This window comes from Notamacropus eugenii, chromosome 6 (genome assembly GCF_028372415.1).
Source record: "Notamacropus eugenii isolate mMacEug1 chromosome 6, mMacEug1.pri_v2, whole genome shotgun sequence".
Taxonomy (NCBI): Eukaryota; Metazoa; Chordata; class Mammalia; order Diprotodontia; family Macropodidae; genus Notamacropus; species Notamacropus eugenii.
Window position 1 is genome coordinate 49,823,254 of NC_092877.1, and position 24,902 is coordinate 49,848,155.

General features: G+C 39.7%; 1 protein-coding gene across 4 annotated transcripts in view; it reads right to left on the reverse strand.

Moving 5' to 3' along the window:
* The window catches only part of FAM53A (family with sequence similarity 53 member A), a 113,563-nt gene that overhangs the window by 55,390 nt on the left and 33,271 nt on the right, over positions 1-24,902 (reverse strand). For 2 of the 4 annotated variants that reach the window (XM_072619979.1, XM_072619980.1), the window contains 2 exons: positions 13,690-13,744; positions 10,652-11,445 (listed from right to left, as the gene is read on the reverse strand). In XM_072619979.1, coding sequence (XP_072476080.1) covers positions 10,652-11,445; positions 13,690-13,744 — 849 coding nt within the window. Of the gene's footprint in view, positions 1-10,651; positions 11,449-13,689; positions 13,745-15,919; positions 15,945-24,902 lie in introns of those variants that run through there. The other 2 variants (XM_072619981.1, XM_072619978.1) reach the window with 2 other exon arrangements.

Sequence of the window (24,902 nt, forward strand, 5' to 3'; positions counted from 1 at the left end):
CAAGAGAGCAAATAGTCTGCTTCCATCTGCATTCAGATGCCAAAGTGCTTTTTCTGGATGTGTTCAGCATTTTCCATCATGAGTCTTTTGGAGCTGTCTTAGATCCTTGCATTGCTGAAAAGATCTGTCTATCAAAGTCAGTCATCGCACAAAGTGGTTGTTACTGTGTACAAGGTTCTCCTGATTCTGCTCATTTCACTTAGCATTAGTTCATATAGGTCTTTTCAGGTTTTTCTGAAGCCTGCTGGATCATCATTTCTTATAGTACAATAGTATTCCATTACATTCATATACCACAACTTGTTCAACCATTTCCCAATTGATGGACACCCCCTCAATTTCCAATTCTTGGCCACCATAAAAAGGGCTGCTATAAATATTTCTGTACATGTGGGTCCTTTTCCTGTTTTTATGATCTCTTTAGGCTACAGCCCGAGAAGTGGTATTGCCAGATCAAGGGGTATGCACAGTTTTACAGTCCTTTGGGCATTGTTCCAAATTGTTCTCCAGAATGATTGGTTCAGTTTGGAATTACACCAACAAGACATTAGTGTTCCAATTTTCCCACATCTTCTCTAACACTGATCATTTTTTCTGTTTTGTCATGTTAGCCAATCCGATAGGTATGAGGGGGTACCTCAAAATTGTTTTGATTTGCATTTCTCTAATCAATAGTGATTTGGAGTATTTTTTCATATAACTATAGATAGCTTTAATTTCATTCTCTGAAAACTGTCTGTTTATATCCTTTGACCATTTATCAATTGTATCCCAATCAATTTAGACAACAATTTATAGTACAGACTAACATGGAGACCCCTGCAATTTCAATGGCAATGGTCTCTGCAAATTAGCACTGACCTACACTGATCTGACTTGGATAACGTTTAATTAAAGTACTGCATTAATTCTACAGAGAAAGGAATGTGTTGCCAAAAACCTTCCAGACCATTTTAGTATATGGATCTCTTAGTATCAAAAATTCCAAGTCATCAACTGGTACTACTTTTACAAATCTCTGAACACCAAATTACAAATACGTTATCCTACCCATCTTTTAATTTTAAAAAATCCTACTTGGCTCCAGATCTGTAGTTTATCATTTGCACTAGGAACCCAGAATACAACCAGAGCTCAGTATGAGGATGGAGAGGGGGGAAAACACCTTCAACCAGAAAGGTAGAACTCTTCCTTCACCATTATGCCTTAGAGAAATGGAAAACTTGATACCTAAAATCTGGGATCAGCAGTAAAGAGCTGATAGATCCCCCCTCTCCAATCTTTGATTCCCAAAAAGAACATTCAAACATGCACATGCACACATGCGCGCGCACAAACACACACACATACGTACTCTCATGATCTGCAAAGTGCTTTACATACGTGATCTCATTTGTTCACAATCCCTGGACCTCAATTTTCTCCTTTCTAAAAAGGAGGGTTTAGAAAACGGGAAGAAAGGGAGAAGAGCTGAATGATTCCACTTCATCATTGTGCTCCAATGCCAAGCAGGAGGACTTGCACATTACTTAGTTGTTCATTTTAACTGAGCTTCCAAATAGTTTACAAGCAAACAAAGAGGACAAGACGTCTACATGCCTATCTAAAATACAACTCAAGAATATAAGAAATACAAAGGAGAATTTTGGATGACATACTATAAGAAATCTGTGGAGGGAAGGATTACTTTCAGAAGGAGGGAGAGAACTACCTAAGCTGGGCCTTAAAGGGAGGGAGGAGATTCCAAGAGGCAGAATTAGAGTAAAAGGAGAGAAGTAAAGTGTTTATTTCAGAAACCTGAGACTATTTCAGCAAAAGTTATGAAGAAAGGAGGAGGCAGAGAAGGATTGGGAGTGGGTAGGTGAGTGATAAGTAGTCCCATTCAACTGCAACGAAGAGTCCTTGAAAGGGACGAGTGTGAGAAAAGGCCAGAAAGTCAGGCTGGAACCAAACAGCAGATAGCCTTGAATGCCAGGATATGGCATTCATACTTGACATCACAGAGAGTAGGAAGCCAATGACAATTTCTGAGCCAAGCAGTAATGTGGTTAACACTGTACGTTAGAAAGATGACTCAGGCAGTGACATGGAGAGTAGAGCTGAGAGGGGAGGAGAAAGAAAAACTATCAGTCCCAAGGAAAGGAGAGAAGGGAACAGCAGAGTAGAGGCAATGGTAACGTCAGATATTTTAGCAGTAGAATCAAAAAAACTTGGAAACAGATTGAATGTGGAGGATTAGCGCCAAAGGAGAGTCAACAAAGAGTAAAGTTTTGAGCCTGGATGATCAAAGAGATGCTGGTGCTATCAACAGAAATGAAGACATTACAGAAGTAAAACATAAAGGATAAAGGAAAGAAAGCTATGTCATTAAAACTTAGATATATTTTTATATATTTTAATGAAAGCAATGTAAGTCAGATGAGTTTATGTAAGATGTGATTACAATTCAACTAATACACATTAACTAGTAAGTTATTTTAAAAATATAGCAAAGTATGAAATAAGTGAATAAAAGGTAAGGAAGGCAGTGACTTCAATTGTTTGATTTAAAGAAAGAGTAATGTTTCTTAAATTTAATTCTTTAGGCTTTAGTAAAGTTTTTAATTTTACCAATAGCCTTTGTCTTTCATGCAGAGAGGGGTCAATTTTACATTTAAATCACCTTAATTACTGTTTAAAAATAAAGATTTTAAAATTACCCTTCATTTGGAAGATCGGTTTTGAAATACTATTTGATCAAAGAATACCAATACTTAAATGTAGCTATTCTCTGCTCAATGAAAAGACAAATTTTAATAAGAAAACTTTAGCGCAACAATAAAAACTACATTATCTGAAACTTTACCAACTGGGAAATTGTAGAGTATCCAATTTAGTAACCAAACCAATGGCAAGGTAAGCACACTTTGAAAAAAGCCTGAGAAAAATGTAAGGTAAGTCCTCTCAACAGGAGGAAAACATTCAATTCTTCATCCAAGTATGTTAAGTAGTTTCACAGATTAAATATGGACGATGGTCATTTTGGTTCAACAAATGGTAAGGCCCACAACTAAGTGAGACACTGTGCTAACAAAAACGAAAAGTGGTAATGCCTACTCCACAGGGGGTTGATCATCTCTTAAGGGGGAGAGATACAACATATACAAGTTAGAATTCAATAATAGCCAAAGTGACATCTAAACTAAGCACTGTAAGAAAATATGAGAAAAAGACAGATCACTTCAGTAGGAAGGTCTGCTAAGAGATGAAAACATGGAAGGATTTAAGAATTCAAGGCACAATGGGAGTCCCAGAGAGGGAGGCCCTTCGAATGGAGACAAGAGACTGCAGGACAGGATCTGAGAGGAGCGAGCTAGCCTAGTGCAGCTGAAGTATATATCCAGGGCTTCTTAGCACAGTGATTGAACAAAATCGGCACTTGATAAGTACTTTTTCAATCATCTGTTCATTCACATACTATGTCTGAAAGAGAGTACTAGAAAATAAGGTTGGGAATATAGATTGAAGTCAGACTATAAGCTCTAGACAATGGGGAGCTAGGAAACTTTTTGGTTAGGGAGGGAGTCTGATGATTAATTTGGCAGCTATGTGAAAGGAAGATAAACTAGAAGTAGAGAAAACAGGTCAGGGACTATTCCAAGAGGCCAAGAGAGGACTTGAACTATGCTGATGGCAGGGTTAAGAAGAAAGTTAGGGAACAACACCAAAGGCACTGGAGGTAAAAATGGAGAGGGTTTGGTGGTGGGCAATTGGGTGAAAGAAGACTCAAAAGATTTTGAGCCTGAATGAATCTGGGAAGATGTCAATAGCAAAAACAATGAAGCTAGAAGGCAAGCCAGTTCGGTTTGGAGCAGCTAAGTTTGAGGTGCTGGTATGGAGGGGGAAGGGAAAAGGATGGGCAGGGAATAAGTATTTACATGCCACCTACTGGGTGCCAGGCCCTGTGCTAAGTGCTTTAAAGCTATCACCTCATTTGGTCCTCACAATAACTGTGGAACGTGTTTTTAATTCCCATTTTATAAATGAGGAAACTGAGGTAAACAGAAGAGAAGTGACTTGCCATTGTCACACAGCTAGTAAGTGTCTAAGTTCAAATTTATCTCAGGTCTTCTGACTCCAGGCCTACTATGCCATCTAACTTCCAGGTCTAGCAGGCAGCTAGGAATTCAGGGCTAAGGCTCAGGTAAGAAGTCAGAGTCATGTTATATAGACTGAGGAGCATATGCATAGAGAGGATAATTAAAGCCACGGGGCTAGATGAGGTTACCAAAGTGAAGAGTTGTTTCTATAAAAAGCTCATCGGATTTAAATAGAAAGAGGCCCTTAGAGAGCATCTAAGTTCATCCCCCACTCCCCCCTTTTCAAGATGAGAAAACTGAGGCCCAGAGAAGAGGTGATCAAATGCCTTCATGTCTATAAAGCACTGGGCAAAGCTTCAAATACTTTATATATCTCAGCAATTATTAAGCGATTTGCCAGCTGATCAGCAGGGACAGAATGTGTATTCAGGTCACGATGCCAGAATCAGAGCTCTTTCCATCACCGTACAGTCTTGATCAGGAACAAGTCTCAGTGTAACCCTCATCTATAAGAAAATCAGATTCTAGTTACATCATTAAGAGTATCATTTCTGTGAATGTACCTGTATACACACCTGTGCTAAAATGAAGGTTTTCTGAAGGCAGTCTGTTTCTCTACTCTGCCACTAAATTATGAACAAATCTTGAACAAGTAAGATTTCAGTATTTAATATGGACTCAAACTACAAAGACTTTACTCCCATGGGATTGCTCTCTGAAGTCTGAGACCATGTGATTTTGGGGTTCCTCTCAGCACTTCCTAGTCCAGAACCTTACACATTTTTATTAGATGCAGAAATGAGAAATCTTTGGGTTTCAAAAAGCTGTCCAAGAACAGGAAAGTTTGCCAGGACTACTTTCGGCAAAGTAGTTTGAACAAATGCCTGCTCCTAAGGACCAGTACTTAAGTAATTCTTTAAAATATCAAAATCAAATGTCCTTGGATTATAATGTCACAAATTAAGAGCAAGAAGGCATACTGGGAGTCAATCTAGTCTAATAGATGACGCTGATAATTGATACTTTCACATTAAGTGAAAGAGAAAACTAAATCCCCAAAGAGGGGATTCTATTTGTTCATGGTCAAAAAGCAACTAAGTAGGACAGCCAAAACTGATTCTAGGTCCTCAAGCTAGTATGCTTTCATTTAAAACAAAAACTTCCTTTTACTTGGGTTGGGAAGCAGTTGACATTGAATTTCGTTCAAATTCTGACTCAGATAATTATTATGTTGTCTTAGACAAACTGCCTCACCTCTCAGCCTTAGTTTCCTCATCTGTAAAACAGAGAAAATAACTGCCCCTTCCTCTCAGTGGTGTCGTGAGCACCAAATGAGAGAATATTTGTAAAGTACTTTGCAAACCTTAAAATACTATACGAATGGCTAGCTATTGCTATTATTAAAACCTATGTTACTAGGGAAAGATAGCTTCATTCATTTATACAAGAATGTATTTTGAAAATTAGCATATCTTCAAAAGTTATTTGAGATGAATGGTATCAAGATACTCTACCAAGTACACCAACCAATCATAGGAAACTTTCTTCTAAAATTAGCTATTGGCGTAGTTTTTGATCCACTGGAACTCAGCTAAGGAGATACATATTTGGTGGCAGTCCAGAGAAGCCAGACTAGAGAATACTATAAATGGGAGCACATGAGATACATATTATGTGTTCTTATTTTTAGAACTATGATTTTTATATAAATCTGTAACGATTCTATACAAGAATATGGTATCAAATGGAAAAACCTGAAGGAAATTAAACAATAAGGAAATCCAACTTCTTTAGAATTCCAGACTTTTAAAATCATAAAGTAGAAAAGGCATTGTAAATTGAGGCGCTGTGAATGCAACCTTATTTTTATTATTAGCTTTATTATTTAACGAAGTTGAATTTTACTATAGTTACCATGTTTCTTTTTACCACAGTACCACAATAAAAATCTGAATAAAGCATGTAGTAAGGCATTGCACCAAACATCTAAGTCCTGTCTATAAGACACCACCCCAAAATCTAACAGTTTACTTTCTGAAATTACTGCACACAAATGACTGCTCTTGACAACCCCATTTAAGATGACATGCAAATGATCACAGAGCAGTCTGGAGAGTTCTCAAAATATCCTGACTTACAGAATTCAACAAACCTCAATCAGGGAGGTTCTGTCAGAAACAGAACTGAAAGTTAGGACTGAATTCTAGTGTCTACTTAGACAATGTGCTAATGATGCACTGACTGACAGACGAAGAGAAACTAATTTTACTCAAACATCTATTAATCACTTTGTGTACTTCAGTACAGCCAAACCAGTGTTCTTGGTTATTCTCCTAACTACCTACCTGCATAGAAGGAAAAGAATGGACAAGATAGAGAGATGGGGATGACAGTGATAAGAAGAACAGGATCTAGTAGGAAATAATGTGGTTACTTGGCTATTTTTCTTTTCCCTTGAAAAATCTCATGTCCTTTCTCTCTGGACCATGGCAACAATCCCTTTCATTAAGGAATGTCCCTCTCCCGGCCATAACCTCCCCAAGCCAGGCCTTTTTGGCCCCTCCTTATGCCAGGGATATTCTCTATTTTTATTTCTAAAAGAGAATGAGACCAAAGCTAGGCAGGTAGATACCATATAGTATCTTTCTTTTTTTTTTTTGCCCAAGTCATAGAATTTCAGGACTAAAAAAACATCTCAGAGATTATGTCTGCTCCATTTAAATCACAATCTTTCAGGAAATAATTTATTTTGTATTTGGTGCACTTATATACTTCTTGTTCAATTTATCATAATATAAGCATTACAAAACTACTTGGGTTGGAAAACAATGATGCCTCAGCAATTCGGTCCATTAGACTTTAGCTAAATATTTCAATAAACCTATTTAATCTCCTACACTTGGTTATCCAGTCTAGACATCAAGGTTTCCAATAACAATTCATCATTTGCTCCTTTTGCATAATTGATACTGAAGCCATCACAATTAAGGTTAGGTGTGGACTACTGGATTCTTTTTCTCAATTTCATCTTTGGGAGAATGGTATCTTTCCGGATTGAAATGTTAGATATACTTGATCCCAGTCTAAATTCAACTCCATAGTATTTTTCTAACAACGTCATTAACACTTCTAATTTGCTAAAAGTAAGAGAAATCATCTTGATTTTCCAAAGAAAAGGACTTAATTTCCACAGCCAGAACTGTCTTTTGGTGCTCCAGAGATATCCCCATAAAAACAACATCCAAAAAACTTAACATTTCTTGTCTTTCCATAATGTTGGACAAACTGGGCCTTGCCCATCAGAGTTCACAATCAGCAATGACTGTGTAGATAAGGCACAAATAAAGAGAAGACAAAGGCAGCCACAAGAATGTGGTCACCTGAGAAGTCAGGGATCCACACAGTACTGTCAGGCAGTGCGTCTGCCCCAAGCATGCTGTCAGATCTTTCTACAAGCATTCCAAACTCCCCACTGCAATCTATTCACTATGTGAATGACCTGCAGGAAGCAAGGCTGAGTAAGGAATTAGGAGAAAAGTTGACCCAGTGGCATACTTAATAAAGAGAGCTATTTGTATTACCTCCCAAGGAAGAAATAACATCTTTTCTGCAAACAATTCAGATATATTTCAGTTCATGCAACAGATATGTTGTAGAAGTTAAACATTCAAGATTAATATTTATAATCGGACTGAAACCTGCCTTTTTAGTTACTTTTACTACCATGAATCACATTTTCTGGCTAATTATCAATTAAAAAGCATTTATTTAAAAGGACTACTGCTAACATCCAGCACTGTGGTAAGTACTAAAGATTCCATAACAAAAATGAAACAGTCCCTGCTCTCAAGAGACTTACATCCTAACTAATGGGTGAAATGTGGATAAATATGTGTACAGATATAACGAGATATAGCTCCATACATAAGGCATGTGCCAAGATTTGCATACTAATATAAAATATGTTTACATATGTTTTGATATCTATGTACGTATATGTATGTGTGTGCATGTATATAAATAAGCAAGGTGCTTCTGTGGAGGGTACTAACAGCAAGAGAGCAGGGGTTACCTGAGCAGGGCTGAAGGAAAGCAGGGTCTCCTAGCTAAAGGCACAGGTGAGAAGGAGGAGGATTCCAGGCATGGGGAACACCCAGTGCAAAGGACTATGGCAAAAAGAGGGTGCCTCAAGGGTGAGAGACAACAAGAATGCTAATAGGGGAGAAGTAAGAAAGGGCCAAGTTGTGAAAGGCTTTAAAATGCCAAATGGATCTTACACAGACAAAAGTCTTAGAGCAATATGAAGCTATAACAACTTCAGAAGTGTAAATGCTACAAACTTATAAACTTAAAAGGTTTTTAATTTTTTTTTCAACTGATATGTTTTCCTAAAATTCAACATGGCCAGCATCTTGAGCTCTACATTTCTCTAGTTGGTTTTTGAACTTTTCTGTTAAAAACTTTCAGCAGCCACATCCTTTGGATCATTCAAAGAATGAGGTCTTGATGCATGCACGGCCGTTTGACCCAACCTCTAATGGAGGTCAGACTGGCTGCCTGAGGTGGCCAAGGCTCCCTCTACAAGGTGTCAGCCAGAAACTGCTGCATACGTGATGCAGAGGCAAAGTGCATAACTCTGTGAAAATTTATTAATCAAAATTCACAAAACTAAAGTGTGAAAAAAATTTAAGCAAACTTTCCATTCTAGTTCTTACACCCCTAGGCAATTCTCACTTACGTATGCAGATACATAAGTGTCTGTGCCCCATTTCTGGGTCCCAGGGGATGAACACCCTCACCTTGGCCTTTCAGAATCCCCACTTTCGTGCAAGGCTTGGATCAGGGGCCACCTCCTCTATGAAGCCATTCCTCATCCCCTATTGTCAGGGCTGTCTTCCTTGTGAAATTTCTGATTTGTCTGTGTAAATGTTTTATCCTCCACCCCCAGGAGACAGTCAGTTTCTTGAGGACGGGGACTATTTTATGTGTCTTCATATCTTAGTGCTTAGCACAGTACCTGGCATATAGTAGACAATTGATAAATAGCTGAGGGGTTGTTCAATTACTCCTTTCCATTCAAGATAAACAGTTATTATGAAGCTAGACAAAACTACAAAGGCAAAGAAAGGTTGAGAACATGAGCATTCTCAATACAAGTTTTCTCCTCTTCAGATGAGCTCTTGGAGAGTATCATGGATGAACAGACTCAAAATTTATTCAGAAATTTAACACTATATTCTGGAAAATACATTTATTACAAAACTCTAGGGTTTTGTTTTTTGCTAAGTTGAAAGGTTGGTACTAAAGACAGCACATCATTTTCCAAAGTTCTGTTCCTAATCGTAAGTTAATATTCCCTATCACCACCGTTGTGGTCTAATAAGCTATTTCTCTCCTTCTAGTTCTGAGGCTAGTGCAACTCTGTGTGTGAGAAAAAGAAAAAAATTTTAAGAAAGCACTTGTATTACCCAAACCTACAATGGTATTTTTCTAGAAAAAAATAAAATCAGAATATTCTGTTCTAAATGAATTCCTTGATTTCAGTAGGTAGGATGCAAATCCTTTAGACTTCACTCTAGCCAATCAATGGCATGTTCAGTAGAATCCAAAATACAGCAACAAGGACCCAACAACTTGAGATAAGTTAGCCCCTTCCTCAGCAGGAAACAGGTGCTTGGAGAGGTTTGGTTCAAAGACTTTTACCATAATCTTATCTACTTACAAAGATAATGAAAAATATTTCAAAATAATTTTAATCTTGCTTAATTTAGAATTTCTTCTTTTTCAACAATTTCCTCTTATAACCAACTTAAAGCAACACACTTAACAAGACCTCCTAACAGCATAGTAGCATATCTTAAATGAGGGTGTCCACAGACTTACTGGTTTGGATTCAGGCACAAGACATCAGCTAACATTGTGTTTTTAGTTCATTAGATGACGGAAGAGGCAATGTAGTATACTAGAGGGCCAGACCTGGAGTCAGGAAGATGTGTGTTGTCACCATGGCCAAGTTCATCTCTGGGTACCAGGTGACTCTCTTAAGATTATAAATTGCAGATGAACCTGCTGATCTGCTTTGGCCGAAATACTTTCCAGGAGTTTCCTCAATGAAATCAAAGATCCAGATTCTCCAAAAAGTGTATCCCAATAGGATGATCCTAAGGACTGAACTTCGTGAAGGAGCAGAATGAAGCCTACCAACCTTATCTCTCATTGACTTAAAAAAAAAACCATGTCAGCGGAGACGTAAGAGAAGGGGGAGGCTAACAGTTTCTTGCAATCAGATTACAAAACCTTACCTAAATCTATCAGTAAACAACCACTACTTATAAACACCCTGAAATGAAAGTATTTCAACATCTGGGTTCTCTAAATGCATGAAGTACTAAATAAGGACCTGCTACAAAAGAGAAACATCAAACAGATACCTCAAAAAATGGAATGAACCCCCGCCCCCCACAAGATCTAAGCTGCATAGGCCACCTAAAGAGCTGACCCTCTGCTGATGCGACATGACATCACACACCAGAAGGGTTTACAAGCCCTACTGAACAAAGTAAAAATCTCACCCGTGTCATTTTAAAAAAGTCTAAAGATGGGCGATTCCATCGTACATCTTCCTCTCGTCTGCGCTTTAGCCGGCTTTTCTTTTCGTTCAGTACACAAGGCTGTGAGCGGCATCTCAACAAGCCTTGGCGCCGGCTAAGCTCTGGTGTGGACGTGGGAGTGCTATTAGCTGAAGGCAAGAGGTTCCCTGCCTCGGGAATGTGCTCCTGGGAGAGAGAGAGGCGTCGCCTGGGGTTAAAATCACAAGGTCCTGCAGAATTCCAGCGGATGCTGGAACTGGAGCTGCCCTCACTGCTGTCCACAAAGCCACTGCTGGCCGAGGAAGGCCTGGGCACTGGAGACGTGTGGAAGCTAGTAACAGGGAACACATTCTGGAGCGACAGGACATTCTGGGGCAGGCTGATGCTGGTGCTTCTCTGCAGGGTGGCGCTGCCACCACTGTTGCAGCGCTGCAAGGTGGCACTGCCGCCACTGTTGCATCGTCTTTTGGAGACTGGAGTCCAGACCTTGGAACTGCCAGGTTTCCATGGTGACCGGCAGCGAGCCAGCTCATCGGGCTCTGACAGGGACCGACAATGTCGCTTGGGAGGCGGGGCCAGCGGCTGCCCAGAGTTTTCATTCAGGTTGAGTTCACTGATCCATCCCGACACCATCGATGGGCTGGGGGATTCTTTCTGCCACTGAAGACACATGTTTGCTGAACTAAATGGGCATGATGGGAAAGGAAAAGCTGAAACCTTGGTCACTTCAGTTCGGATTGGACATCCTCCATTCAACACTTTCCAAGGATTTTCTTCTACTGAAGGAAACAGGGAAGGACAGAGATCAGCAAGGAAGAGGGACAAGGGGAAAAAGCCAATTAGCAGGAAACAAGTGCAAAGATGCCACCGCAAAAATGAATTCAGCAATTGACCAATACAAGGCCAGGCCCTGGGGCTTTCTACTAAAAGTTAAAAAGCTTCTCCTCCCCATTAGCTTTCAGTTACTCATTGAAATTCCCATTCTGAACTGAACTTACTATATTAGCTACCTAGAAAATTCCTATACATAGGACATAAGCAACAACGGACCTGTAAAATAATTCAGAAAAGATATTTAGCCCACCTACATTTATTTAACCACAGTCTTTCAGAAGGTAACTCAGGCTTCTTACTACATTTAACTATCAAGACAATATTTTTACTCCTAAAAATACTAACACATATATATTCCAAAATAAGTTATTTCCTGTCTATTTAGGTCAGGCTTCTAGAAATTAATTAATCAGTTTTTCAGTAGCTCCATGAAATAAAACCAATCTTATTTTCAGTTGACTGAAATAAAAATCTATTATTTTTAAGTAGTCTACTTCAAATAAAATTAATTTTTCCTTAAAGTTACATGCGATAGTTTAGATATCTTAAACAGTCACAAATCACAGATTTAGAGCTAGACAAAACCTCTGAAGTCATCATTTAGCTATTTTACAGAAAAGACTAAGGTCTAGAAAGCTAAGTGACCTGCCCAAGGTCATACAAGCAATAATTCTCCAGGGCTAGGATTAAAACCCACATATTCTGATTCCAGAACTACATGGGACTTCATTCTGATGCTAAAAGCAATTGACAACCATAGGATATACATAATAAAAATTTCATTAAAATCCTACAAAAGTCTGCTGTTTTTAGATTTATCATCACTTATAAAGATATGAAGAGCAACTGGTATTTATTTCCTCATTAAGCTAACAATTATCTAACACAAACTAAGATACCTAAAATATATTCCTTTTTTGTTCAATTTTACTAAGATTTTGCTGTTATCCTATTTTTATTACTCTGTTTACAAGTCAAATATTCTTTGTATTAACTTTCTAAAAGTGTACTTACTAACATGTTATAGTAGGTAACAATATTCCTTCCCATTATTAAAGAAAGTTAAAATTTTAATACGAATGATTGCATCTAACTCCTAACATTGTTATACCATGTGAAGTCCTCAAAAGTAAAAATAATTTTCTCGTTGTTTGAACAAAGCTTTTACAATAGCTCTAGAACAATAGCTCTAGTATTTCTAACTACCAGAAAAAGCTTTAAGAACTTCAGAAATATCATCTAGCTTGGAGGCAGGGAGGCTATTTGGCCAGACATCAGACTCCTATATCAAGCCAATTTTTCCAACTACATTCAGCATAATCTACAACTGTTCTTAAATATTGTATAATGATGGGTAAAAATTACTGACAAACCGAAGATAACAATTAAAAAGAAAATCCCTCTCATAAACAGTTTTTCAAGTGTGGCTGCAAAACTGACAATTTAAACCAATTGGAGTCAAGTGTAATCTCTCCTCTTCTAAATTCAGCAAAATTAAGTAACTTAGATACTGAGAAGTTCTCAGGTTATCTAAGAATTACAATGTAAGTAAAAACAACTGCTTCATTTTCTCCGTACAAGATGAGGTGATGGGCTCCTTCTCCTGGAGCAGCACATGACACCATGTGTCTGACATCGAGATACAAAACTAATTGAGTGTTCTAACTAGATCCAGTTAGTGTTCATACTAACATGTTAAAACAGCAGGAATTCTCTCCCTTTCATTTAAAAATAAATCAAAATCTATTTCTTTCCCAAGTATTTCCTTCATTCTTAATTCCTTTTAAATCAGATTTTAAAAAAAAAAAAGTCTACTAAACGGTACCCTCTGTCACATGGGGCTAGAACATGATCATGGCACCCAAAGATGTGAGTCATGCCTGTCATCTTCCTAACAGCTACCTCAAGAGAAAGTCTCAAAAGGGAATGGGGATGTGAAGAGAGCATTTAGACATACCAAATGATATTGAACAAAAACATCTTACAAGAGCTTTTACTATGCAAAGCAGATCACAAGCAGAAAACTAATAACCAGTGATTCGTGGTATTGTCCCAAGGCCAGCTCAAACCAGCAGACTCTACAGCAGCAGGTCCCAGCCCCCATTTCACCTGATTTGCAACAGAAAGGCTGCTGAGCGCCCCAATTACCTCAGTGTCTCGCAGCCAGGGCTTTTAGAAGAACTTACCATTGATTTCGAAAGGGAACAAGCTGCCACTTTTGTTCAGCTCCTGAGATGAGTACTGAAATTAATCAGAGAAAGAGGTTTCAACACCACACAACTACACATGGTGTGAAAGAAAATGAGCACAAAACTGTGTCAGAAAATAGTTAAATGCTTTACAACTCAATTCTTTTCTTAGCAAACTTTTTTGCTACAAATTTTTAAAAGGAAAACCTGGACCTCTTGGATATCTATTTGGGTACCTGGTCTCTTAAAGTGAAGCTAAAAACAAAACACTGGACTGCCTGACGCAGTCCTAAAGATCTCTCCTAACTAAACTGTAACCTGATTCAATAGGAATCAGTCTGATGCCTACTTTTCCCCTTAAATCTATTCCTCCTTCTTCCCCTACACCCAGGCTACTCTCACGTTTCTTCTAGCTTGTGTGGATGGGGGGTGGGGGTGGGCACCTGAAACAACTTTGCCTCTTATCTCCAATGACATCAGAAAAGGGAAGCCTGCTCAGATCAGTAGATGGGGGGAGGGGTACAGGCTCACATTAAGGCTTCAGAAGGAACTCAAAGTTCCAAAGTAACACCACATGGCTAGTCTGGGGAAAGGGAGGAGCTCAATTCAGAAATTTCACCTGGGAAGAACTCTAGGTAAGCAAATTCTCTCCATTGCCATGCATCAGAAACTGCTCTGAGGGAGCAGAGTGGACCTGTGGCATGGAGCCAGGATGGGTCAGGGGCAGCAGTGGCAGAGAGTTCGTAATCCGAACCTGGGAGTTCAATCTAGGCTCTATGGAGCTGACCTGAACAACTCTGGGCAACTCACCTCACTTGGGTGGCTGAAGGGTGTGGACTGGTGACATCCAAGGACCCTTTGAGCTCTCGAAGTCTATAATCCTGAGTATCACTATTGCCCTGTAAATCTGACCCTCGAGTTAACTGAGATTTAGGAGTAAAATCTCAATTTTGAAAAATCCTGACCTTCTATTTGTCAAAGGTTAATAGATTTTTCATGAACTTAATTTTACCTCTGTGTTCAAAAAAATTAAAATGTTAAGTTATATAAACTCATTAAACAAGTATGTAATTGTTGCCTGTAATGACATTATCTGAGATTAAAAATTCATAATGAACTCTGAGGACTCACAACTTTGTAAATTAATTGGCAGGATCATAAAATATCTACTAAGCCATACATAAATATATCATACTGGAGACTGTTAACTTCCCCCTCCTTAAAGAGAGGAGAGTTCTATCTACTGGCTTTTCTCCTTATCTCTAAAAAAAAAAAAAAAAAAAAAAAAAAAAAGTGCTTCATTTTCCACAAAGACTCCTTGAGACCTCAGGTACACTATTTTAATATGCACCTCCATGCGGAATTGCATTATCTTTATCCATGTGTATCCATCTCTCCTAACTAAACTGTAACCTTCTTAAGGGAAGGGCAGCACGGTTTACTTGTGTGTTTCTGCAGGCACTTCACAAATACTTAATGTTCAATATCTAGCACAGTCATCTCATTCATAAAGCTACTTCAGCATATATAAACTTGGAGTAAGCTAACATCGAGTTCGTCATTTTCAGTTCATCAGGGGCGTAAGCTCCATGACGGGAGCAGAGGACAAAGGCACAGGGAAGGTCCGATCACACCGTGAGGGGTGAAGAGAAATGAGGATATTTGGCATGGAAAAGAGCAAGCTTTGCTGTTCTAGAAACTCAGTGGATAAGTAGATTTTATGACTGTTGTTCATGTGCACCTTGTGAAATATATATGCTCATTTAAAAAAAACTATATTAAAAAGGAATTTTAACACGAAGTTGTTTTTTTTTCACGTCAACATTTTGAACTATTACCCTAGAATGCCTCCATGACTTTACATTCATTCTTTCCTATCAGTCTGCATCTGAAAAAAATGAGTGGCTTGTATGTTTTTCAAGACAGAAAAAAGGTTTGATTATTTTAACATGCCTCCTCCTTTACAAGATTTTTTTTTGGATCCTGAGTTTTGTTTTGTGTATGTGTGTTTTATTATTATTAAACCAAAAAGAAGATAGTATTGTTCTAAGACTTCCTTTCTAGATACAGGTTCAGTTATTAAGTAAACATCCTTGAGCAATGAAAAATTTATACTGTTTGTTAATATGAAGTTCTGTCCCATGTTAAGACCTTGAACTCTGAGGTTACAGAAAAAATGCTTACTTAATATAGTATTGTAAGAAATACTTAAGGAAATTAAGACTACCTGTTCCCAGGCAAAACTTGTAGAAATACTTTCAAGTATTTTTCAAGTTAATGAGCCATTAAGAGATGTTTCATTTCCTTACCTGGATAAAGAAAAAGAGCAAAAATCTTTGCTAATAAATAGCTAAAGGATTTGGGGAATCTAAGACTCTGAATGAAGATTTAGATCATAAACACAAATTAAGGGTGAAAGGTGGTGACATGAGCTAGTTAATTTAGTAAATGTTTCATTAAGATTAAGCATCTTAGTTTTGTCCAGTCCTTAAGTTTTACGTATCTTAACATTAATGCAGCTGGTATGTAGACCAGATACTGTACAATTCCTTTAAAAGGCAAACATTTCACTATAATCCCTGGCTCTCATTATAAGAATGGAGAAAACTGAAAACATTCTGTGGTAAAACAGAAATCTGGCAATTTAAACTTGGCTATATTTGATAAAAACAGATTGGGCAGACCCCTGGTCTGACCCTGGCAGCCCATAAGCAAGTCAAATCATTTCACTTTCTCAACCCTCCATTTTCTCCTTGGTAAAATGAAGAGAGCAAACCCACCTCAACAGATTATCCAAAATCAATTTCCTAAAGTTTTGAGGCTTCCTAAAAATGAATCTTGGGGGCAGGGAGAGAGGCTGAATTTAATTTTGAATAAGGCTGATATATTTAAAATTCTCATTTCACTAAAATAGTAACTAAGCTACCAACAAACTATGCTATGATCTGGAACCAAAGAGAAAAATCATTTTCCTCTTATTCTACATCCAACAATTCCAGATAATTACAGACCCCTATTGCCTTAGTAAGCACCATGCTAATTCCATGTTGGGCAGGTATGGGACAGAGCATCACTGTGCACACCATAAGGTCTGACAGGCCAAGAGGCATGCATGGTGGCGCCTAAGACAACTCTCACAGCCCTAAACCACTCATGCCGGTGACTTGTGAGAACAAGGTCCCCACTGACCATTACAAACAACACCTCACCATCCTAACAACCACCCTGGGAGGGAGGCGAATGCAAGTACTTTTGCCTATGACCACGCAGCTAGGGTCAGGGTCAGGATTTGACTCCTCCTACATGTTGCCTGTCACTAAAAACAACAAAAACTTTGGAATTTTCTCAAGATTATAGAGCTTCAAACACTAATCTTTCCATAATTTCAGGAATGAGGCATGTTTTCACTGAAACTGATATCCAACCAAATAGATTAATAATAAAACATTTAAAAGGCAAACAAAGACATGACAGAAACACTCTACGATTTTAAACATCTATAAATGCACTGTGGCTACCATTCATCTTTATGGTCTTCTAGGCAAATCTTCAACACTCTCCAATGCACAATAAATATTAAACATTTACCAATCACTTCTTTGATCATCAGCCTTTGAAACTGCAAATCAGACATGGAAAAGCATAGCCAAGGAAATGGTCAAAAATAATCCTAATGTCATTAAAAGGTAGTAATTCTATGGCTAAGGAATTAGTCTAACATTTCTAACTCCCATGATTTTAGAATTCTAGCTAACACTTTGGGGGAAAAAAAAGAGTTTGTTACCTAACTCACAGAACAGTTTTGGAATCTTGATCTATCTTAAATACCAAAAGCTTAAGGCAATTGGCCTACAATACTTGCACTCAGAGCAGCTACTGGAAAGAGATCCAGTATCTATCTCAGAGGACATCATTTCTGTAGTTTAAATATAAAAGTAAACACTGGATTGAAGGAAGCCCAAATTCCAAATAAGTCAAATTATGCTGGTGTAAGATATTTCAACCTCTACCAATTGTTTAAAATTCACATGTAAATATGAATCTCAAGAAAAGGGGAAAAAATAGGTAAGGATGAAGGTGAGCTCTCAGGAATCCTGTCTCAAAGGGAAATCAAATCTATTTATATAAGTGAACTAGGAATATTTGTGTGTATGTTTGTCCTTCGTTGCCGAACAAGACCACGCCATCAGAGAAATAATGACATGACTTGCACTTGACTTTGTTTTGAGTGAGGGAGGGCTTTGCAGGTCACCAGCCTCACTTGTCCTCCAGAGCTATCTGAATCCAGTGACCAGATATTCATCAGGATGACTGGAGATGACCCAGGATGAGGCAACTGGGGTTAAGTGACTTGCCCAAGGTCACACAGCTAGTGAGTGTCAAGTGTCTGATATGAGTCCTCCTGACTCCTGCACTGGTGCTCTACTCATTGCACCACCTGGCTGCCCCAGGAATATTTGAGAATATTGCTAAAGTACATGGACACTGATGGTCTGGCACCATTCTACCAATGAATAAGAATAGCAAAGAAGGTGGAAGGGATGAGCTGGGAATTACACCAACAGGGTACATCCACCCCCATTAAGTCACTGATCCCTTTGGAGTCTGGACAAAACCCACAGAAGCCTCTTGGATAAATACAGGCCTGTTACAAACACCTCTACACTGGCTTTCCTAAAAGCAACCATTACATTATCATCCATCATGATGTTCACATAGCTCTGTACTCCACAGCAATAACACCAATCACATTTCTATAAACCAGGCCTGCAAACTTGTGGCCTACAGGCCACTTACAGATCAGGGCCATAGGTTGTGCAGACCTGCTGTAAACGCTCAAGATGTACAAAGTGCTTTCCTCCCAGCAACTGTGGAAGGGGCTGGTACCATGGAAACTCGAGGGATAAATGTGAAGTCTTGTATTTGAGTATAAACAAATCAAATCTGGAGGCCTGATGAGATAACAGTTCTGAAAAAGATCTGCATGAGTGAACTGTAAGTTCAAGGAGAGTCAAGCCAATGAGTGACTTGGCCATCAAAAAAGTTAGAGCTTTTGGGTTAAGAGGACCCAGCTTCCAGAAATAGGGAGGTGAGAGCTCCACTGCAGTTTGCTTTCAGACATCACCCTGGAGTACTGTATTTATTTCTGGACATCACAATTCTGGACACTAATAAACTGGACAGCATCCAGAGATGAAGGACCTTATCAAATGAGGGTCTGCTGAAGAAAAAGAACAAGTTGAGCCATAAAGAGAAAACTCAATTCAGCCTTAACGTGAAGAGACTTCCTGACAATGAGGGCTGCCGCTAGCGGTGGTGGGCTCCCTCTCCGTGGCTCTACAACCACTGAGTGGGGACAAGATAGACTGTGCAATGGGCCTGCCCCCTCCAACTCTCAGATTCTGAGATTCCTGAAGCACCACCCCTATTTCAAAGAGCAGAAAATAAAGGCTTAAGTGAAATGGCTTGCCTGAGATGGCACAACTAAGAAGCAGCATCAAAGCTGGGTCACAATCTCAAGTACTCCTGACTGTAATCATGCCACTTTCCATTTGATGAGATGAATACATACACAGAGATGATTCAGACTTTTAAATTCTCCATGCAGAACTGAAGTTAAGTGGTTCAGCAAGTATGAGACAAGTTAATTCAGAATCAGGAAAAAGTTACATTCCATTATTATTGAACTGGAACTAAAAAAGTTCATTTTCTTCTTCTCGTTAAGGTAGGATAAGAGTTCAAGTCTTAACAAGTCGTGTGGAAATTTTCCTGCACTAGTCGAAATTAAATTATTCAAACACATTTATCTCCCCAGGGGCTGGGCCAATTCAACAGCTCTTTCTATTGGTGGGTTTTATAAAGAAGTGGAGAAGAATGAGCCAGAAAGGCCAAATCAAAGGCCTAAACTTGAGTTTTTGATCTATTCATTTACAAGCATTTCCTGAGTGGCCGTGTGCTGAGCTGATGACCCAAAGATAAAAAGTAGGATGATCCCTGCTCTTAAGGAGACGCAATGGTACACGTAAGGACACACAAAATAAACACCTACATACTAAATAAATGAGAAGTGACGTGCTAAGGAGTCACAGGTTGCTGGGGTTAGATGGAGGATCAAGAAAGCCTCATGCTGGAGGGAGTAATTGATTGGAATCTTTAAGGGCATGAAGGACTGTAAGGAGTGGAGGTGAGGAGAAGGCTTTCCAACCATGGAATACAGCCTACAAAGGCAGGAGATAGAATTCATGTAAAGAACAGCAGGAAAGCCAACTTAACTAGACCAGGTTTCTTATGCTACAGTTCATGAACTTCTTTAAAAAAAATTTTTTTTTTATAGTAGCACTTTTTTAAAAATTTATTTATTTAACTTTTAACATTCATTTTCACAAAATTTTGGGTTCCAAATTTTCTCCCCATTTGTCCCCTCCGCCCACCCCAAAACACCGAGCATTCTAATTGCCCCTATCACCAATCTGCCCTCTCGTCTATCATTCCTCCCTTCCCTTGTCCCCATCTTCTCTTTTGTCCTGTAGGGCCAGATAACTTTCTATACCCCATTACCTGTATTTCTTATTTCCTAGTAGCAAGAACAGTACTCGACAATTGTTCCTAAAACTTTGAGTTCCAACTTCTCTTCATCCCTCCCTCCCCCCCTATTCCCTTTGGGAAGGCAAGCAATTCAATATAGGCCATATCTGTGTAGTTTTGCAAATGACTTCCATAATAGTCGTGTTTTGTAAGACTAACTATATTTCCCTCCATCCTATCCTGCCCCCATTGCTTCTATTCTCTCCTTTGATCCTGTCCCTCCCAAAGAGTGTTGACTTGAAATTGCTCCCTCCTCCCATTGCCCTCCCTTCCATCATCCCCTCACCCTGTTTATCCCCTTCTCCCCCATTTTCCTGTATTGTAAGATAGGTTTTCCTACCAAAATGCGTGTGCATTTTATTCCTTCCTTTAGTCAAATGTGATGAGAGTAAACTTCATGTTTTTCTCTCACCTCCCCTCTTTATCCCTCCACTAATAAGTCTTTTGCTTGCCTCTTTTATGAGAGATAATTTGCCCCATTCCATTTCTCCCTTTCTCCTCCCAATATATTCCTCTCTCACTGCTTGATTTCATTTTTTTAAGATGTGATCCCATCCTATTCCATTCACTCTGTGCTGTGTGTGTGTGTGTGTGTGTGTGTGTGTGTGTATGTAATCCCACCAACTACCCAGATACTGAAAAGTTTCAAGAGTTACAAATATTGTCTTTCCATGTAGGAATATAAACAGTTCAACTTTAGTAATGTCCCTTATGACTTCTCTTTGCTGTTTACCTTTTCATGCTTCTCTTCATTCCTGTGTTTGAAAGTCAAATTTTCTTTTCAGCTCTGGTCTTTTCATCAAGAATGCTTGAAAGTCCTCTATTTCGTTGAAAGACCATTTTTCCCCCTGAAGTATTATACTCAGTTTTGCTGGGTAGGTGATTCTTGCTTTTAGTCCTAGTTCCTTTGACTTCTAGAATATCCTATTCCATACCCTTTGATCCCTTAATGTAGAAGCTGCTAGATCTTGTGTTATCCTGATTGTATTTCCACAATACTTGAATTGTTTCTTTCTAGCTGTTTGCAATATTTTCTCCTTGACCTGGGAACTCTGGAATTTGGCCACAATGTTCCTAGGAGTTTCTCTTTTTGGATCTCTTTCAGGTGGTGATTGGTGGATTCCTTGAATACTTATTTTACCCTCTGGTTCTAGAATCTCAGGGCAGTTTTCCTTGATAATTTCATGAAAGATGATGTCTAGGCTTTTTTTTTGATCATGGCTTTCAGGTAGTCCCATAATTTTTACATTGTCTCTCCTGGATCTATTTTCCAGGTCAGTTGTTTTTCCAATGAGATATTTCACATTATCTTCTATTTTTTCATTCTTGTGATTTTGTTTTGTGATTTCTTGGTTTCTCATAAAGTCCTTAGCCTCCATCTGTTCCATTCTAATTTTGAAAGAACTATTTTCTTCAGTGAGCTTTTGAACCTCCTTTTCCATTTGACTAATTCGGCTTTTTAAAGCATTTTTCTCCTCATTGGCTTTTTGAACCTCTTTTGCCAGTTGAGTTAGCCTATTTTTCAAGGTGTTATTTTCTTCAGCATTTTTTTTGTGTCTCCTTTAGCAGGGTGTTTACTTGTTTTTCATGCTTTGCTTGCATGTCACTCATTTCTCTTCCCAGTTTTTCCTCCACCTCTCTAACTTGATTTTTGCTGGGGATGGAAGCTCAATTCCATGTGGACAGTCTCAGGCGGGTAAAGGTGGGAGCTTCTAAATCTTAGAGTTCTCATGAGGCCCCCCATAAAACACCAGGGAATCGAGGAGTGAGACCGAGCAATCTCGTGTATTTCCGCCTCTTCCCGTGAGAAACATGATGGGAGGAGCATCCCCGCCCTCGAGACTGTCCCGGATCTGGGCACACCTATTGTTATCTAACAGGCACGGTATTCAGGTGCAAACTATGCGGCCAGAGAGCTTAATTAGGATCAGGAAAGCCTGAAGGCTCTCTTAGCTCGGGAGGGGCCCTTACAGGACAGAGGGCTCCGTTTTTCCTCTCTTCGCTCTCCCCTCCCCCTCTCTCCCCACTTACACTTCTGCTTCCAATCTCTTATTATAAGATCTTTGCCTCCTTGGGAGATTCCTCGCTCCCTCCTAAGGAAGAGCTTCCCCTGCACATGTAACCGAGACCCTGAATAAAGCCTAACCCTTGTTCGACTCTGGAAAGTCTCTTCTCTCATACGTTTATCCGGTTTGGCCAGCCGAAGACCTGCGATAGAGGTAAGGAAAGACTCGGGTAGCCCTCAGGCCTCTAGGCCTGGCAGATTTTCAAAATCCTTTTTGAGCTCTTCCATGGCCTGAGCCCCTTGAATATTTATCCTGGATGTTTGGGATACAGAAGCTTTGACTTCTATGTCTTTCCCTGATGGTAAACATTGTTCTTCCTCATCTGAAAGGATGGGAGGAGACACCTGTTCACCAAGTGTGTAACCTTCTATGGTCTTATTTTTTTTCCCCTTTTCTGGGCATTTTCCCAGACAGTGACTTGACTTCTGAGTTTTCTTTCCACACCCACCAACGCCTCCAGATCCGCCCAGCCAGTGCCTGGGGTCTGAGATTCAAATGCTGCTTCCCAGCCTTAGGGCTTTTGGCAGGGGCAGGGCTGCTATTCAGTGTGAGATTAAGTTCAGGTGCTCAGGTGGGGGCAGGGCCACCTCACAGGACTCAGTTCCCTCAGGGGGTTTATGCAGAGACCTTCAACAGTGGATCTGAGCTCCTGCCTGCTTTGGGAGCCCCAGTCTGCTGCTGTCTCCCAAGGGGGCCTGAGTTATGGGGACACCCAGCTCCCCTCTCGGCCAGCCAAAGAGACTCTCACTGACCTTTAGCACTTGTGGGTGGAGGGACCTGGGCAGCCACTGGAGATTCCTTCCCTGAAGCCTGCTTGGATCTGCTCCTCTCGGTGCCGCGCAGCTGAGACAGGGCTGGGCTCTGCTCTGGGTCCAGGGTGCGACGGACCTTTCTTTCATGTTGGTTTTTTGGGACTCTCTGGAACAGAAATCTCCTCCACTCCGTTGTTCTGTGGCTTCTGCTGCTCCAGAATTTGTTGGGAGTTCTTCTTTACAGGTATTTTATAGGTTGTGGGTTCGGAGCTAGCATATGTGTATCTTTCTACTCCGCCATCTTGGCTCCTCCCCTTTTCTAAAATTTTAAATAATTATTTCAACGTAAACCACTTTCATTTAATCTTGTATATTTTATATGATGCACATAAGAACACCTGTGAGGAGGCTTGAGGTTTCCTCAGACTACTCAAGAGGCCCATTACACAGAAAAGGTGAAGGACTCTTGGGCTGCACAAAAGAATAAATGAAGTAACATACAGGAAGTCTGGAAAGTTAGGTTAGGCCCGGGCTGTGAAAAGCTTTAAAGGCCAAACAAGGGAGTTTCTTCTATGTGACCTTAAAAGTAGTACAGAGACACCAGGTAAGCGAGCTGGAGATCCCCCAGTTAACACAATGGGGAACACGGGCAATAAGAAAAATTATCAATAAAACTCATTTTCTAAAAATAAATGTCACTGGCTAACTCCAAAGAGAAGAGTTTCAGTGGAGAGAAAAGCACAGAATTGAACCAATCCAACAAAGTCTCTAGAACCAGACTCAAATTGTCATGGTGTTTTCAGCTGTACTAAATATTTCATGGAGCCATGAAGCTTCACTGTCACACACACACACAAACACACTCTGAACTCCAAAACTTTTACATACAAAGTGTTCCTTACAATGGTATTTTTCCTGCAGTTTCCACCTAAGGACCCTCATTCTATCTTTCAAAACTGCATCAAAGTAGACTACTCTCTGTGAATGGCAAGGTGATGTTATGGCGTACAGAGAGTCCTCTGTGTAGAGGTAAAATCAAGTTCCAGATTTATGACTTTACTGGTGACATCTTGGACCATACCCAGCTCCAGGCCAGTGTTATGCATCTGGAGAAGATTGTGACCTCTACTCAGAGATCAGACCAGCCACCTTTCAAAGGAGTCCAAAGCACACCAATTATATCTGGAAAACTTTGGATCCATCCAGAAAAGAACAGTGCTCTGAGAGATTTGCATTGACTAGTTCTGGGCTATTTTGTACTCTGTGTTTTCTGAATTTATTTACAGGCTCCTATGGATCTACTGTACTTTCTGCATTATCTGTGAAATGACATACAGGTCCTCCTGTAAACCTTTCCCCAAAAAGCTGCCTATTCTTGTTGCCTCTGCTTCCTCATCTCTCCTCCACCTGGGAAGACCTCCCAGCCCAAGGTTCTGACCGAGGTATCTTCTAAACCTCCACTTTCTTTGGATGACCTCATCAGCACTAATGAGTCCAATTATCATTTCTTCAGTCCTAGTTTCTTTCACCACTGTCTAGCTGACATTTCAAAGCAGGTATTCTCTCTATAGCCATCTTCAACTCAGCATATCCAAAGCAGGCCTCATCCTCTCTTCCTCCAAATCCCCCATTCTTCAAAGCTTCCCTTCCCACTGAAGACATGATCTCCCTCCCAAGTCAGACTGACAATCTCAGAATCTTTCTTGATCGGCACTCATCCTCATCCCAGAGAGTTGCCCAATTTTGACATCTCCACCTCCAAAACATGCCTGTCTAAATAAATCCCCTTCCTAGCTGGATTCGGTCA